The sequence below is a fragment of the Coffea arabica genome, chromosome 6c (genome assembly GCF_036785885.1).
Source record: "Coffea arabica cultivar ET-39 chromosome 6c, Coffea Arabica ET-39 HiFi, whole genome shotgun sequence".
In the NCBI taxonomy this organism is placed as follows: domain Eukaryota; kingdom Viridiplantae; phylum Streptophyta; class Magnoliopsida; order Gentianales; family Rubiaceae; genus Coffea; species Coffea arabica.
Genome location: NC_092320.1, coordinates 21,230,295 through 21,247,299, shown reverse-complemented (window position 1 = coordinate 21,247,299; position 17,005 = coordinate 21,230,295). Strand labels below are relative to the sequence as shown.

The 17,005-nt window shown below is 32.7% G+C and overlaps 1 protein-coding gene across 2 annotated transcripts; it reads left to right on the top strand.

Annotated features, from left to right (window-relative positions):
- The first annotated feature begins 6,477 nt into the window (after positions 1-6,477).
- On the top strand, positions 6,478-13,886 carry LOC113691911 (nudix hydrolase 16, mitochondrial). 2 transcript variants are annotated; one of them, XM_027210239.2, is made up of 4 exons: positions 6,478-6,956; positions 8,332-8,446; positions 10,123-10,206; positions 13,333-13,886. In XM_027210239.2, the coding sequence occupies exons 1-4, from the start codon at positions 6,886-6,888 to the stop codon at positions 13,597-13,599; spliced, it is 537 nt and encodes a 178-aa protein (XP_027066040.1). In that variant the 5' UTR covers positions 6,478-6,885; the 3' UTR covers positions 13,600-13,886. The 2 variants fall into 2 exon arrangements, with proteins under 2 accessions (XP_027066040.1, XP_071909377.1); XM_072053276.1 differs by lacking the exon at positions 10,123-10,206 and having other exon boundaries at positions 6,479-6,956.
- Positions 13,887-17,005: the final 3,119 nt, after the last annotated feature.

Genomic DNA, 17,005 nt, shown 5'->3' with positions numbered 1-17,005 from the left:
AATTGTCCAAACGGGGTTCGCACAACCTACGGAAGGTGCAAGTTATCAAGTAGTGCAGTCAAAAAGTTAGAGAAAAATAGACAATTGGATCACAAGGCGTTTCACTATCTCAATACAAAAGTCCAGTTGCATGTAATCAAAAAATTTATACATACAAAAAGGGTAAAAAAAGTTTGGAAATTTTTGATGAATTCTTATTGTGGTCATGGAATTGAAGAAATTTGTGATAAAAACAAAGAAAAATAATTTCTAAATGAGGTAAAGAGAGAAGACATTGTAGAAATTGTGGATACATTTGAAGATGAAAATTTTATGATTCGAAAGGAAATTTCACGAGTGGTTGAGAAAGAAGACGAGTTTACTGGTGAAATTAAAATTGAGATTGAAGATTGTGACAAGGTAACAAATACTGACTTATTGGAACTAATAACTTGTTTGAAAAAGAAAATCAAATAATTGAATTTATTGAGATTCATTATGGAGTTGAGGATTTGGTTGAAGATTATGATGGTGTAGAAAATATTGGTGCTAGCAATTATGATTTCGTGAATTTGTAAATTTTTGTTGGTGATGTGGATGAATTAAATTATAGAGTGTATAACGAGAAATGGGTAAACATATTTGAGTTTTTTGATAGAAGTGATTGAGCTCATAAATAATTTGAAAAGTAGAAGTTTTGTCCACTACCATGTATGAAGATGAAATGGAAGATCAATTGAATGTTGGTGTTTCACATCGTTCTTGCAGCAACTGAGTTGTTTATAGAGATTCAAATTAGAGATAGTATTGAAAGTGAATACAGTGAAAAGTTTAGTTTAAAGGAGGCAATGATGGAATTAAACTAAGCTATTCTATTTGTTTATTTCCTAGTTCTTTTATTTTTCTTGTTTTGATGTCTTATTGGTTTCGTTTCCATTTTAGTTTAGAAAATCTCAAATTAATTCCAAGTAAATTTTGGTTTGCAATTGTGTTTGTTTAGAATGTACTACAATCTATAAATACTACTAGTTTAGTATATTATTACTTGAATAGTTAAGTCTTGAAAAATAGGTTTGACGGAAAGCCTCTAAATTGAGATTTGTGAGTTGCCATAAATGAAAGGCCATGACTTGATATTATTATTATTGAGTTTTGAGTTAATAAAATTGTTGAGTGTTTGTTGTGTATTTATTCTCCTCATCTTTCCACACATTTTTTTGTGTCTACAATTTGAGGGTGGGCAATCACCTCTCTTAACTTTGAAAATTTGCTAGAGTTGCCAAGAAAATTTTTAATATTTTTAATTTTGTCCTATAGTTGCACACCTGAGATTTCTCATATTTTCTTTCTTCCTTTATGTTGCCCTCTAAGTTTATAAAGTAATTATAATTATCACCTACTTTAAACATGATCACATTCAAAATGAAAATTAGGTATTATTATTTGAAAACAAAACAAAAATTTTAAAACTTTTTGTATGCAAAGTGAACAAGTGATCTTCATTTGAGTTCATTTTTCAAGAACTATAGTTGTCTAGTGCACAAAAATGCTAATCATAACATTGTTTCAATATTATTATTGTCTATGAAATCTTTATAATTTTAAAAAAATTGACACAACCGACTATTGTGTACTAGTGATATATAGTTTTCTTTACTATTATTTATTATTGAAGAATTTTTGTGTTTAGTAATAATGTGTTATATACTAATTCAGTTGCTCCCTAAACTTGGTTCCTAGTTCTGCCACTGTATGCATTTGTTTCAAACTAGGTGTATATAAAAATACTAAATTCTATACAAAGGTAAGAATTACTTTCTAGGAATACTGTTTACAAAAATTTTACTTGCCAACATGAAAGAATAATTTAGTCATTTGAGATTATATTGGTAATTGGTTGAACATATTGTACAATAGTTTAATGTATGTGTATTTCTTAAATGACTTTATAGCTTTTTGGTTGATGACAATTGTGTGTCTGAATTTACGTCTTTACTCTTGAATTGGGTGATTAGCCTCTTAAACACCTGGTTTTGTTGGAAAGATATTATAGCATATTACTGAACAAATATTAATAGGATTTACTGTAGCAATTCAATTTCTTAGTTGTTATAGGAGTGATTACTTTTGTTTGGAATTTTTTTCATTTGCCTTCAATTTAGTTCAACTACAATAATGTAGCTTTTTCATTGTGTTTGTTTGGAAGCTTCTTTTTTGCATGTTCCTACATGCCTGTGAATATATATGTTTTCCTTTTTAAAAGCTTTTTTTGCTTTTAAGAAATTTGTAATGTGAAGTAGTAGTAGAGCCACATTCATGAATTTGCATTCCCTCAATTTTTAAAAAATTGTAGAATATGCTATAAAATTTTAGATTTTTTAAGTATTATTCCTCTTTAAAAAGTCCAAATTCAGTTGATACTTGCTTGACTATTGATCCCTCAATTGAGGTAGAAATCAAACCTGTATCACTAGCCAAGTGGAACTAGAAATGCAAAAAAGAGAGGGTTTCCATAAATCATCGAGTATATTTGAAAGATCCCAACTTTGCTATATATTAAAAGGAACTTTTAGGGTAAGGAAGTTCCCACAAATTCATAAAAAAATCAATTTTAGTCCCAAAATAACCCAAAAAGATCTTTCAAAAACAAACTAAAACTTCAAGAAAGATAGGCTTTATGGTAGTTTTTGCGCCTTTTGGAGTTTTCAAAAGTAATGACTACTTTCTTTTTTATGGACTTTCGAGGAAGTTGCGACGAAAAAGTTATTAGGAGTCATTTAAACAAAAAAATAGAAAATTAAAGAAAAAATTAAAAAGTTTTTAAAAAAATTTATGCTACTTTGCCAACTATATTGTTTCTGAAGGGTCAACTAGGTCTTTAATTTTATTTATAATGAAGTCCTTAAACTTCTTAAAATTACATTATATCCCACAAAACTTTCTAACTTTTTGCAATTGAGTCCAATCTAATTGTTAATTTTTGAATTAGATTATTTCCTTTATTATTCATGTTCTTCAAGCATATTTTATAGTTCATTTTGAACTTTTCTTGTGTATATTTGCATATTGAATGTGATTATGTAGTGTTGATTTGTGTAATTGGGTACCTTTATGTTGTTAATTCATATTTTTGAGTTTTAGATAATAGTTTTTCTTTTTGTTTAAGCCACCACCATGAGAGATACATTTATTTGGTCTATCGTGCCTTATGTGCTATGTGTTTTTATTACTTTTATTTATGTTCTTTTTATTCAGTTTTCTTATTTACTTTATTTTAGTATTTAACTATAGACGCTATTCTATGATAGGTGGGAGGCCATAGGAGTATCTTATAGAAATATAGATTATTTTTTAAATTCATTTATTGGACATGATTATGCATTTTATTTACTTACATATTACTTGCTTTCCTTATAATATGCATGTTAGAGATTATGCTTAGGTTCTAATGTGTTTATTATGCTGTTATTTTATTTATATTTTTTCCATCATATATTGAATTCTTTTTAGCCTATATTTTGATTTATGCTAGGGATGTATTTTCTGCGTTATTCCTACTTTCACACTATCACACTAGTCTAATGCAGTAATGTACATCTCTCATATTTCTTACTAGTCTAATGCTAGTAATAACACTTAGAATAGACTAGTCAAACATTAGTCTATTGGATCCTTTCGCGGTAGTTTCATGAATGTTTATTGTGTTTAACCATTTTTTATGCATTTCTTTTCCTAAAATCCTTTATCATTTGCATGCCATTGTAATTCCTTTTATTTGCTTATATCCTTATCTCTTGCATATTTTATATATTTCCTATAGAATCATATCTCACTTAGGACTTGGGATTCTAGATAATTCATTTGTTTAATAGATTATGAAACTAGCCTTCGTCTATGAGAATAAGGATGAGTTTAACTTTTTCTAAGCCAAAACATGCATGTATTCCTTTGCAAGAAAAAACTATTATTGGCCATGGGTTTACCCTCATGTTATGTTGCACTTTCTCTTTCTTGTTCGCTTACCTAAAACTACGAGTCTTTTCTATTTTCATTTTATTTGAGTCCATTTGCTTTCTTGTGATTGTTACAAGGTCATTGTATAGTTCTTGTAGAGATATTTTTTCCCAATTCAATATTTTAGATCCTTAAGATTTTGTTTATGTATTTGCTTCCATTTTAGTTGACATCCAAAAATTTGATGTATTTAAATTTGCTCTAAACCTCACAATCAGTTTTTATGTAAGGAGTGCTTATAACTAACACCTTGATTTTTCTCCCACATAATTGGCTATCAAGCTCATTTCTCTTGTTTTCAAAAGATCTGAAGTCGTGTAATAAAGATTTCCATTCTTTCATCAAAACTTAGAAAGAATTAAGTTTGTAAAAGCGATGCAGTACAACTAGGACCCAATATCAAGGGCGACTCCTATTTCAGAAAAAAGGTCATTTTTCTAAACTATTAATCAACCTTAAATCTTTGCATATTCAAAGTCCCACATTAGACTTTTTTATTTTTCTTTTTTTTTCCTTTAATTTTTGCTATATTAAAAACTAAGCAATGATTTTCAATAAAAGAACCTTTTTATGTTTCCATCATATTGTGTCTTTTTTCAATATTCACCTCAACTTTTTTTAATGAAATGTCAAATTTCAAATACATTCATGAAGTTGTATGATTTTGACGTTTTTATTTATTTAGGAGGTTTAAGCTAAATGCTTCTAAATTAGTTGGTTCTTGCAAGATACTGGTTATTAATGAAGTTTCAAATTGTATGATTGCCTTGACTTATTTCCTTTATATATAGAAGCAAATTGCTACTTTTACCTAATTTGACTCGTTTACTTCCCTACATCTATAACATGTCCATGTGAAAAATGGTAAGATTAGTAAGAAAAATAAACATAATGGTATTTGGTTTTAAATAAGATTTAGGAATATGAAACAACAATTGTTTATTAAACCGGTGATAAGTAAGAAGGATGACTTGAAATAGCCTTGGGCTCTATTTGTCTGATTGGAAAATACGTAGGAAAGTAAGTTTCCTTTTCCGTTACCACACTTCACTTCACTTTTTCCATGACACACTTTCTTGCACCATTTTCCAATCAGACAATACGTTATGGTTGAAAACATTTGATAGTGTTTTTGAAAGGTCATCTGATATATGCTGAAATGTTATGGTTGTTTGATTTATATAGATGATTGGAATGTTAGAATTAGAAAGCAATTAGTAATGCATTTATTTAAAAGATAATCTGATAGTGCTTAGATGTCCTAATTATTTGACATGTATACAACAACCAAACAATTAGGTATAACATGAGTGTAGTCAGTAAAGCCATTCTAAAAGTGAAAAATTAATACTGCTACTTTTAAAAACTCTACTACTTTTAAATATTTCAAAATATACTCTAAAACTTTGGAATAGTAAAATTTTTCAAAAACATCCCAAAAAATAGTTAATCCAAACGGATATATTCAAGATTTGACAATACTATATCATCATCAAAAGGTACACCAATCAAATAATTAGGTGACAATACTATACCATCATCAAAAGGTACACCAATCAAATAATTAGGCGACAATACTTTACCATCATCAAAAAGAACAACAATCAAATAATTAGGTATAACATGAGTGTATTCAGTAAAGCCATTCTAAAAGTGACAAATTAATACTACTACTTAGCAAAATAGGTGCTTTTAGAATCAAATTCAAACCATTTGTTAGAGGCATCTAAATGATTCCCTTTACACCTCACTTTAGTAGGAGCTGAGGGAAAGCTTTTGTTTATATTGCTCTCACCATTGTGTGTTCCTTGTAATAATAATCTTATTACAAAATAAAGAAGTAATATATTAGTATCTATAATTGTTCCTTCAATATAATACTACTTGTTAAGACCCGTGCTGCAAAATCTTGTGCAGGGTTATGAAGCAAAAATCTATTAGTGTAGAACATTTTTTTTCCCCAAGTGAAATCTAGTCGAACATGAATTAGATAAAAAGCACCTTCTCATTATTGTGAAATAAGAAGCCTTGATATCTTACTCAATGTATTTGATTTAATTAAAATTCTCTAGATTATAAAATAGGGAAAAGTGCTCTCTCATTATCGAGACATAAGAAGCTTTCCACCTTAATGAACATATATGGTTTATTTACATTTTGTATCAAATTAAATCAATCTATCGGATGCAACATGTATACAGTCGCGACAAAAAATAGTTCTTAGATATGTTGTAAATCATGACGTACAAAAATAATAATATGAAATACTCGTGATTTCCGGAGCTGAACTACTGCAATAAATGCACATAGTACAAAAACTTAAAATCCTAAAGTCATATGCACATTTTGACAAAACAATTTCTAGAATAAAATAAAACCAATTTAAGGTAGAATAAAACTAAATATATTGGTAACTCTCAATTATCATAAGGTAGAAAATGGATGAACATTTAAATAGAGTTTGCAACCGTAACCGACCTGTTGTGATTATCAAAAGGCAAAGGAGTATAAAAAAGAAAGAAAAGCCAAAACACCTCGCCACCCCCCAATGCTCCGATCTACGCGCTGCCTCTAAAACTCTCTCTCCTCACAAACAAAACAACAAACAGCTAAGATGCAATCTTCACAACTTAGGAAGAAGAGGTTGAGTTTCAACAACAATGAGAAGAATAATGCAAGCCCAGAACCATCATTAATTTTTAGGACTTGAGACTTGAAATTTCTCCTGACAATTTAATCCTTGAAGGAGGTCCTTTTTGTATTTCAGGAAAGGAGAAGCTAATGAAACGCAATATGAATGACATTGAGAAAGAAATGTTCTTGTGATATTCGGACATAGGAATATATTCAGATTCTTTTTTTTTTTCATAGATTTATTTTATATAAGAATAAATGTCAGAATTGGTGGCTCGGACTGGTCGGCATCAGCAGCGGTATGAGGATGGTTATCGCCTCATAGCCGGGTAATTTTCAATTTCTTCATTATTTTTTGTTGCTGTTTACATTGGATTCGTCATTGCATGTGTAATTTTTGAAATGGGTTGCGTTTAGTTTGTCAAAATTGATGAGAATTTGAGGGGAATTGCTATGGTCTTGTTGCCCCTTGTTTTCTGACAAAAATTATTGGACTGACTTGAGGAAAATTCTTATCTTAGTTGCAATGCATTTGGCTTTTCAACAATTGGGTTCTTTGGTAAGGGTTTGGTTTGTGCATTGAGGAATGAGGACTATTGAAAGAACAGTGTTCTGTTTTTGTCCATTCCGGGTTTGAAACCTAGAGGTTTATTTTGTGCATTGAGGATTATTGAGGGCACATTAGAGATTTGACCTTATTTGTGTATTGAGGATTATTGAAAGCAGATCAGAGATTTGACCTTAAGAATTATTGAAGGCGCAATTATCCAAACCTTTTGCGGATGTAATTTTTGGCAGTAGCTATCCGTTATTATTTCATGTAAAGGGGATGGTAGAGAAGATATAGCTAACCAGCTTGTTGTTCTTATCTACCTCAATGATGCGATGTGGTGTAGTAAAATGGTTGAAGTTTTCAAACGATGCTACATTTCTAGAGCATCCTAGTCTCCTCACTAACTCTTTTTCTTGTGTGATGTTTTCTAATGAATGATAACCAATTATATGCTACATGTTGTATGCAACAGCAAAACCTAATGCCATACAACTATACGAAGTGCTAAAATGGTGACAGATGACTAATAAAGTATTGGTGGATGCTAAAGGTAGAATCTCATAAATTACATCAAACGTAACTTTTGGCGCATGAAAATCGGGTGGACTTTGGGTTACATGCTAGCCAAATAAATTACATCAAACATAACTTTTGATGCATGAAAATCAGGTGGACTTTGGGTTACATGCTAGCCAAAATGAGTATCTCTTTGGAATATATATCAACAGAGCTGCAACTTATTGTTTCCACTTCTCTGTTCTATTAGTGACTCCTGTAGCTTTAAGCATATATGCCTATTTTGCATTCCATGATTGTGGTTGTATTGCAATGGGCATATTTATTCTTTTCCGTTTCTTTTTCTTTGCTGATGCATTGTTGTCTGGTGGCATAGTATTTGATGTAGGTTTGCAACTAAAGTATTCTTTTGTTGCAATTGTTGCCATATGCAAGTATTGTTGACATTTCTTTTCTGCTTATTATTCTAGAATAGTTGCATGTTAGACTAATTATTTCAACTTCTATAAGGATTTTTGTTTTCCTAATCTTTTCCTTCTCCAGGAGGAATTGAAAAATGATGACAATATGTGTCATCCTCTTTGTATAACTTGGTTGATCTAATCAGTAGAAATTATTGCCTGCTGTTTTTCCAGGTGTATTCCTTTCAAGTATAGAGACTCAGGAGAAAATGGCGATGATACACCAGAGAGAATTCTTGAAGTTTTAATGATCAATTCAGCTAGTGGACCAGGTCTCCTATTCCCAAAGGTGAGAATTTTGAATGCTGAAGCTATAAATTTGAATCTTCTTTCAATTGCAGCCTACCTGGATGCTGTCTTGTATATTATGTAGAAGTTTTACTGTTTTTGATTTGTTAATTCTTATTTGAACCATGACAGTTTCTAATTCTTTCATTTAAATTTTGAGCATCATTATGACATGGGTGATTTATACACATAAATGGCAGCTACCGATGAAACAATTTGTAGCCAGTTCAGTGTAAAAGACATGGCAGTATGAAATGTAATGATATTGAAACAAGGTTATCAGGAATGGAGGTTTGGGTACTTTAGTTGAGTATTATTCTTTAGTATAAATCAGTTTCACGGAGTTAAAATGAGTTCACAATGATGTTGCTAGGATCCCAAAAACTGATTTAACTGTGCCACTCAGAATTGATGTGGTGAAAAAATTGTCAATGCCTGCTATTAGCAGGATAGCATGTTCAAGTGTTGGAACTTGGGTTTCTCAAAAGATATTTCTGTAAGTGATGAAAATCTTTCACTTTGTCTGTGGTTATGAACCACAGTTTATGGTGTCTGTAAGTTGCACAAAAATGGCTGTGAGTCTGGTTTTTAGTTAGTTCTCTTCACAAGATATACTGCTGAGCTGTTCAAGTATAGTCTCTGTGAGTTGCACCGAAATGGCTGAGTCTGGCTTTTAGTTAGTTCTGTTCACAGGATATATTTCTGAGCTGTTCCAATTACGGATCTTTATCAAGCTATACACTGCTTGAATTTTAGATGCCCTTATGTAAATATTTCAAATCATGTAAACAGTTAAGTCATGAGTTGTAATGGATTTGAACTTTTAGGGTCAAAGTGGTGAAACTTTCATCAAATGATTTAAGAGATATGTAAAGACGAGTATTTTCTTATGGTACTAGTCTGGTTTTATCTTGAATATGCCTTTGCAATCATTACTATTTATTGCCCCCACATACCTATATTAACATTAAGAGAGTTAATTCTATTGAGTTTGAGTCAACTTTATTAGTACCAAATATAGTTAGAATTTAGAAGTCAACTTTATTAGTACCAAATATAGTTAGAATTTAGAAGTCCATAGAAAAATTCATCATTGTGGGAAGAGCTATTAGAAAATTCAGTGAATTAATGAAAAGTATTCAGTGTCAAAAATGTTGTTTAAAACATTAGTGATGCTTAGGCGGGGATGATCCCCCACTCAACAAAGTAAAGCTCACATTCCCACCAGCTCCATTTCCCCCCATATCTGTGGCCACTCGGCACCGATTTTGTACAAGTGATAGGAGAATCTTATAAGTGGATAGTATAAAAAAAGAGAACTGAAACTTGCAAAGTCAATGCATTAGATTTAAAGTGCTATTTTGAGTTTTTTAGCACATAACAAGCTGACAAAAAGAGCGGCCAGATTTCATATCTAAGAGATTGCCTTTTGTTTGGATCATCAGACACATACAGCTCACTAAACAATATGCTGAGGACTATGATTTAAATTGGACACTTATTTTCTTTTAACTCTCTATAGGCTATGGCTTCTATTAACAAGAAAAAGAATGCAGATGTTGTGCGCTTGACAGTGTTGATGTCTACTTCTTTAAGTTATTATACGTTATAGAATTTTATTCCTATACATTTTTAACTACATCCATACTTGTAATAATGTGTTTGTCATGGATATAGGGTGGGTGGGAAAAAGATGAAACAGTTGAGGAGGCAGCAGTGCGTGAGGCTGTAGAAGAAGCTGGAGTTCGTGGGGATTTGTTAGTAAGATTCTAGAGCATATTCTTGTAACATATGTTCTTCTTTTTTTTTTTTGCAAATGTGGTAGCTAATTGTTCCTTGTTTTGGAGAAGGGCCTCATAACCTTTCTATACAATTTAAAAATAGATAATGAGACTGCAAAATCATGCTAAAACCATTAATCACATAAAAGCACATGCAGTGTTAAGTACGCATAGACTTACCCTCCTCCCTTTTTTGTTCTTTTATTTTTGAGTTTCGCTGTTGTTTGTGTTGTTAGACCAGGAATTTTTTCTAATTATATCCCTTGGCTTGGAGACTCATAGTATTCTATGGCTTTACACTCTGTAAAATTTATACATGTACAGTTGATTTGAATGGTGGGAATATTGTCTTTTCTCTGAACTTTGGTGGGACATGTTTGCAAATTGATGATTGTGTCCTACATCACATTATTGTTTACCTTTCTGGGACAACCTTCTTTGTTGCATATAATGTACTGTTCACAGTAATGTTGCAGATGACAAACTGTAGTTGATTGTTCTAAGCTTGGAATTGACTTCTTTAAAGTCCTTCAGTGCTTCTCGATTCATTATTGTTTATTACTCTTGTGCTTTTTCTGGGAAGAAAATTCCAGGGGCTAACCAAAATTATATCTGCTGAATCCAAACTCCTTGAAAGAACTTAAAGGCATTTTTGTGTCCTTTCTGTTTTCTGATTGCCCTCTTTTTTTTTGCATCTTTTAAGTAAAAAGAGTATGAGGAATTTCTAACTTGTTTATGTTGTATCTATGGGCTGTATGAATTTGATCTACCCATCAAGACTTTTGTGGCTTCACTTGGTGTATGCCTTTCCTTTTTGTTTACCATTACTCTCGTGCTTTTTCTGGTTAGAAAATCCAGGGATAACCAAACCTATATCTGCTGATTACAAACTCCTTCAAAGAATGTAAGACATTTCTGTATCTTTTATGTTTTCTGATTGCTTCTTTTATCCATCTTTCAAGTAGAAATAATATGAGAAATATGCATGAATCGCACTGCTGTTAGTCCTAAAAATAGCCTGGTGTGATAATTACACACTAAAGTGGTAATCCTCATATTATTTGTATGAGGTGATCACAATGCAGAAAAACAGTGGATGTGAGTAAATTGTGGAGAAGTTAAATAGAGGGAGGTTATGAATAGGATGATGGTTAGAATAGTATGCAATTGTAAGTGTTTCAGATACAGTTGGTAGACATGGAGAAGTGGATGTCTATTTAGATAAAGTTGGTATTCGGCTTGAGGGCACCACCCCTCTTCCCCCCCGCACAGGGGCGAATATGTTAGGACCAATTTATTCTAAACTGTAAGGCTAGAAAAGGAAGTTTAAAAGATGACAAAATCAGCACCACATACTACGGCTGCAGCTTTATATGTTGTGTAGGTTACTAAAGAGGTACTAACTACCAAAAAAAAAACTTGATACCAAAGAATAAAAAATGCATCTAAAATCAGTTTTTGTTCCCATCTCTAATAATGCTCCTAAAATTAGTTTTCATTCTCATCTCTTTCCACTATCCAAAATGTGGTGAGAAATGTTGGAAGCGGTGGTGAACATTTGCAAAAGTATAGTAGCTCATGGAAACACTGTCAATTTGAATAGTGAGATTCTAGACAAGATATTGGAGAATCTTATTCGACAACATCCCCTATTTGGGCTCATGAAATTCTGTTCTGAAGATTAGTTGGTAAATCCATGTTTATGTGATTGAATATCAAGTTGTTGATGAAATTGAGTTTGATAGTTTAACAAGCAGATTCTTTCTGACCTCAATTTTATGAACACAACTCATACTATATAAAATTCTATATATGGCTGCTTCTTGGGAAATCTTGCCTATGTTATCTTCATTCTTCATTCTCCCCCATATTGAAAAGGATCTAGAAATATGTCAATTCTTAAGATTATCTATTAGATTTAGTTGCCATTAGATCGTGAAGTATGCTTACTTCCCGTGCTATAGCTGTGCCTTCAGATATTCATGAAATTTTAGTCATGCTCCATCTCTTCAATGTCTACCTCGCAGCAGCAAATGAGGGAGTTTGATCAAGCTGAGCTTGACTTAAATATATCAGGCTCAAACTTGATTGGGCTGCTAAAGTAGAATCTGAGTTTGAGCTTAATAGAGTTCATAAATAAATAAATGATGATTGTAGCATATCTAAAAGCAGATAAAAATATCCTTCCAGTTGAGCCATTGACTGAGCCGGATTGATTTATTTGCAGCCCTAGATATCATAAACTGGTTTAAACTTTTGATCATTACTTTTGCATATAGATTGTGTTTATCCATGTGGAAAGTTGTGATTTGTTTGAGGAAAAAATAATTGTTAAAAGTTCCTGTATTTAGTCATTACTCAAATATTGTTTTTGCACGTCCTCCAAGATATCACAAATCAAAGATGTGGGAGAGAATATTTTTCAATGTCCAGGAAATTTACATATGAGCTAATTGATGTGAAGAAAATAAATTTGTGATAAAGTTGGCTAATTTAGGTATGCATTCAAGTTGTAGTGAATTTTTATTATGGGATTTAACTCAGAAAAGAGTTTAGTTCTTCAAATCTTCTCATTCGTTTTTGCTGGTCCTCAATATGATAAAGTGATTATATTTGGTTCCCTATTAAGACTTTTTTGATGAAGTGATTGCCGGTCCTGGTTGTTCAGTGTCAATCTTGTTCCTTGGAGATTCATATTGATGCTGGTTTTACACACACACACATTCTCTCTCTCTCTCTGTCTCTCCCTCTCTCTCTCTCTCTCTCATGCACAAACTGAAAAAATGTGACCTGTGATGAAATCTTTTGCGCTTTGTTTTCAAGCATATATAAGGAGTCTTTTATGTTGGATTTTTTTGTTGGGATTCATAAACTGAATCTCATCATCTTCACACTGTTAAAATCAGAAAACATTCTAAAGGCTAAATTACACTTGACTGGTGTTGGATTTGAGTAGCATAATGTAATTAGAAACTGGAGGAAAATGAAATTAAAGTATGGGGAACTTTGTTTTGTGGGTGTGTCCAAAGTGCTTCTTGATTTGTAGTGATGTTGGAGAAAAGATTTTTCTCAAGTTGTATATAAGTCCATGTATTGTTTATTTCAGCAATCCATAGGTGAGTACAAGTTTAAGAGCAAAACACTGCAAGATGAGTTTAGTCCGGAAGGTTTGTGTAAAGCTACCATGTTCCCCTTACTTGTAACGGAGGAGCTTGAATCATGGCCAGAACAGAGTGTTCGACAACGGAGTTGGCTGACTATTCCTGAGGCTATTCAGCGCTGTCGGCATGGCTGGATGCGTGAGGCCCTGGAGAAGGGCTTCTCAAAGTGGTACGCTGATGGTATGATTAGCACGAGGAAGGAGGATGACTAACTATTTCTTTTCATGATTCAACCTCATCTATTTAGGATTCACTAGGATCTTTAACAACAATGGTGCCATCTCTGGCTGATCTTGGTGCCTTGCCTTGTTGGGGACTAGAAGGCCAGAGATGATGCCATTAGTTTAACTTTGTTTTAGAATGTTGAATCAGTTTTCTTATTTTATTGGTTCTTCGGCTGTTCTTGCAAAACTGAAATCGTTGACATGCAAAAGAAAAGAAAAAACCCAGAAGGGGGAAGAAAAATGAAACTTGTCTCCTCTGATTGATTTTTGTCGGATTTGGAATGGTCATTGCATATGCAGCAGATAATTTTGGCTCGGAGAAGTGTTTGGTGATCTGAATAGGCTTTTTTCTAGCATTCTACCCGGCAAATGTACGCGAATTTTGATTTTTTTTTGGGGTATTATTTATACATAATACTATTGCTAAGGTAATCTATGTAAAAACATGACTGGCACACATTACATACAACTTGTGTACAGAAATAAGACACTGAAACAGCAAGAAAGACGAGATAATGAAATCAAATGGGGTTATATTTCTTGGTATGTTCATTTTTCTGGGTGGTAGGAAAAGTAAGCTCACCTAACTTTCCCTTGATCAATGAAGCACCACCTAAGTAGCTAAATCTAACTTTTTTGTTGTATTTGAGACCAAGTTCATTTTTTGTTTTTTCTCGGATTCATCAAGAAACATAAAACAATATGGATGGAAATATTTTTGGGCAATTCAATGTGCCAGTTCTGGAGCTGCATCCTACTGTTCCTTTTTCTTCATCTACCTTCGTTTTCTCTCATCTTCCTCTTCTTCAGCTTTTAGATGCTTTAGCCTTTCCTATAATATAAAAAGCCAAAAATAAGAAAAGCAGCAGATGTAATCTATGATCCTACATTTCATTCTACAACATATGCACAAGCAGTTTTAAAGTTCAAAAGTGTTTTTAAAGTTCCAAAGTGCTGAGGAAAAAAAAATTCCGAAGTGTTGGTTTTCCAATCTTTTAGAAGTGTAGGCTGCTCATAGTAACAAAATTATGACAAATGCAAGAAAATGAAAAGCATTTTGATACAACTTCAACTGGCAGTTAGTTCAATTACAACGAGAAAAATCTCCTGTTCCTGAATGCTGCATCATGCCAGAACTAGCCATGTAGGTCTGATTTCAGTACTTGCCAACTTATCATTAGTCACTGATTCACGCTAGAGATTCAGCAAAATTTTGATCATATGATAGAAGAAAATTTTCAGAACAGAACTTGGAATTAGGACAAAATTTTCAGAACAATCAATCTTATCTACTCGATTTCAAGTTAAAGCTCATTTATTTTTAATCATTAACTTCACCCTACAATTAAAACTGCAATTATAGTTGCCCTGACTTAGTATTTTCTCTTCTAATGATAAAAGATGGCATTGGCATACCTGTATTATATGTGTTTTTCCATGCCAAAAAATAGCAGGTCCATAAACAAAGGGGTCCCAAACCAGCAACTTCAGAAGGCCAACACCAAAGGCAGCGAAACCAACTTGCGAGACTGCAACAAGATTTGAGATTAGCAAAGTTACTAGTTACTAGTTGCAAGATGCAACTGTATCTGTATCTAACATTAAAATAAAAAAAAAAATTGTTTGTATTTTCTAATTTTTCCCCCCTGTTTCGAACCCACTCCTCGGTAATTAACAATTTTTGGGTTTTTTTTTTCTTAGTTTCTATTTGTCTCTCACTTCATCCAACATTGTTACATTCCTCTGCATCCATTGCCACTAATTTCTACACCTCTATGGCTAACAAAAACTATGAAATAAAGGGAAAAAAAATAAAAGTCTTTGCTTCATTGCATTGTCTAAGTCCATCCCTATTGCGTTAGAGTAAAAGATTTTAACTAGAGTGTCGTACAAGGACCCTCGGGTTGGCTCGGCTGGTGTTGGGGAAAACCTCTTTAGATCTTGGCATGGGGCGGTCGCGATTTGATCCCTGTTAACGTCTTGTGTTTTTTTGGGGGTGGAGGCACAAGCGCAATGGGATTAGTTGGAATCCGGAATAATAATTCGAATCCGGATATCCACTATGTCCGAAAAAAAAAGTCCTACAAGGATTCATTTAACATATAAACTTACGATCGGTTTAACATATTTATTCAATCCGTTCATTTTCATATGGCACCCTGATATAATCCAAATATCAAGAATTGACGACTTACATGTGCCTAGGATAAATAACATATAGCTGCACAAGTTCACTGCAATTAGAAAAAAGCCAATGAAGCTGAGCTCAAAAGCCATCTTAGTCTTCTCCAGAATGCCCCTCCAGCCGCTGCAGTAGCCATGATCATTATGATAATTTGATTAAATTTAAACCACGATTTAAGAAGGTCTCTTTTGAGTTAATACCACAAGGGAAGTTTAGATGGCAGCACAGAATGTGAATAGAGTTGCATAATATCGACCTTGGCCGACATAATTGTGTTGGTGATTTGCGGATTAATGGTTGATTAATCTGTCATTGATTATGCTCCTAGCCCCTCAACTTCTACCAATCTTCTTATTTGGCATCTCAAGTCTTAAAAGTCTCTATGGGATTGTTAAACTTATCTAATTATATTGACCATAAAAAAATTACTTGACTGAAAAAAGCAAACATATTCTCCTTTATTTATTGCCCTTAAAATTGTTGCTATTCATGTAGGCTGTTTATAAATATTTTTCTTTTTAGTAGACATTACATGGATTAATAATCACTAAATTGATAATCATGGTGATAGTAATAACCATTCAAAAATTTAGAAATATTTCATAATTATAAAATAAGATTAAACTCTTATTTTTTATTAAATTTTTTCTAGAAAAAAAGGAGTGGGATTTAAGAATTAAAAAGGGGATAGAGGGACAAGAACCTAGGACCTCTAATTCCTAGGATTAAATTTTTTATTTGTCAAATAGTAGTTTTGACATTTTTAGTTTATGTAAATTTGTTGAAGGGTATATCATACTTTTATTCTTTGTCTTTTTTTTTTTTTTTATCGACACAGGGGTTACCGGGTCAATCCTTATGGGGCTCGACTAATCCCCTGCGGCTCGAACCCGGCGCCCTAACCCGACCAAGGCACGATAAGTGTACAGGCGTCCCCATAGCGTAGTTTCGAACCCGGGACCTGAATGTTCCAAAGGAACGCTGCTACCATGTGGCTAAACCCGTGGGGGCTTATTCTTTGTCAAAATAGTCACCAGTTTATCAAGCCCTCACAGTAAAAAGTGAATATCATCATAGTTGGGTTGGACATGAAAAGACCGTTTAGAACCGAATTACACGTTGATGGACCTAAGTTAAGGGACAACCAGAAAAAATGCAGAAAAGTTCCAGGATCGTTGGTGTCATTTTCTGGCGATTGCAACATACACA

Coding starts and splice junctions, on each gene's coding strand:
- LOC113691911 (XM_027210239.2), top strand. CDS start 6,886: ATGTCAGAATTGGTGGCTCGGACTGGTCGGCATCAGCAGCGGTATGAG. Junction 8,447..10,122: donor CAGGTCTCCTATTCCCAAAG/GTGAGAATTTTG, acceptor TCATGGATATAG/GGTGGGTGGGAAAAAGATGA. Junction 10,207..13,332: donor GAGTTCGTGGGGATTTGTTA/GTAAGATTCTAG, acceptor TGTTTATTTCAG/CAATCCATAGGTGAGTACAA.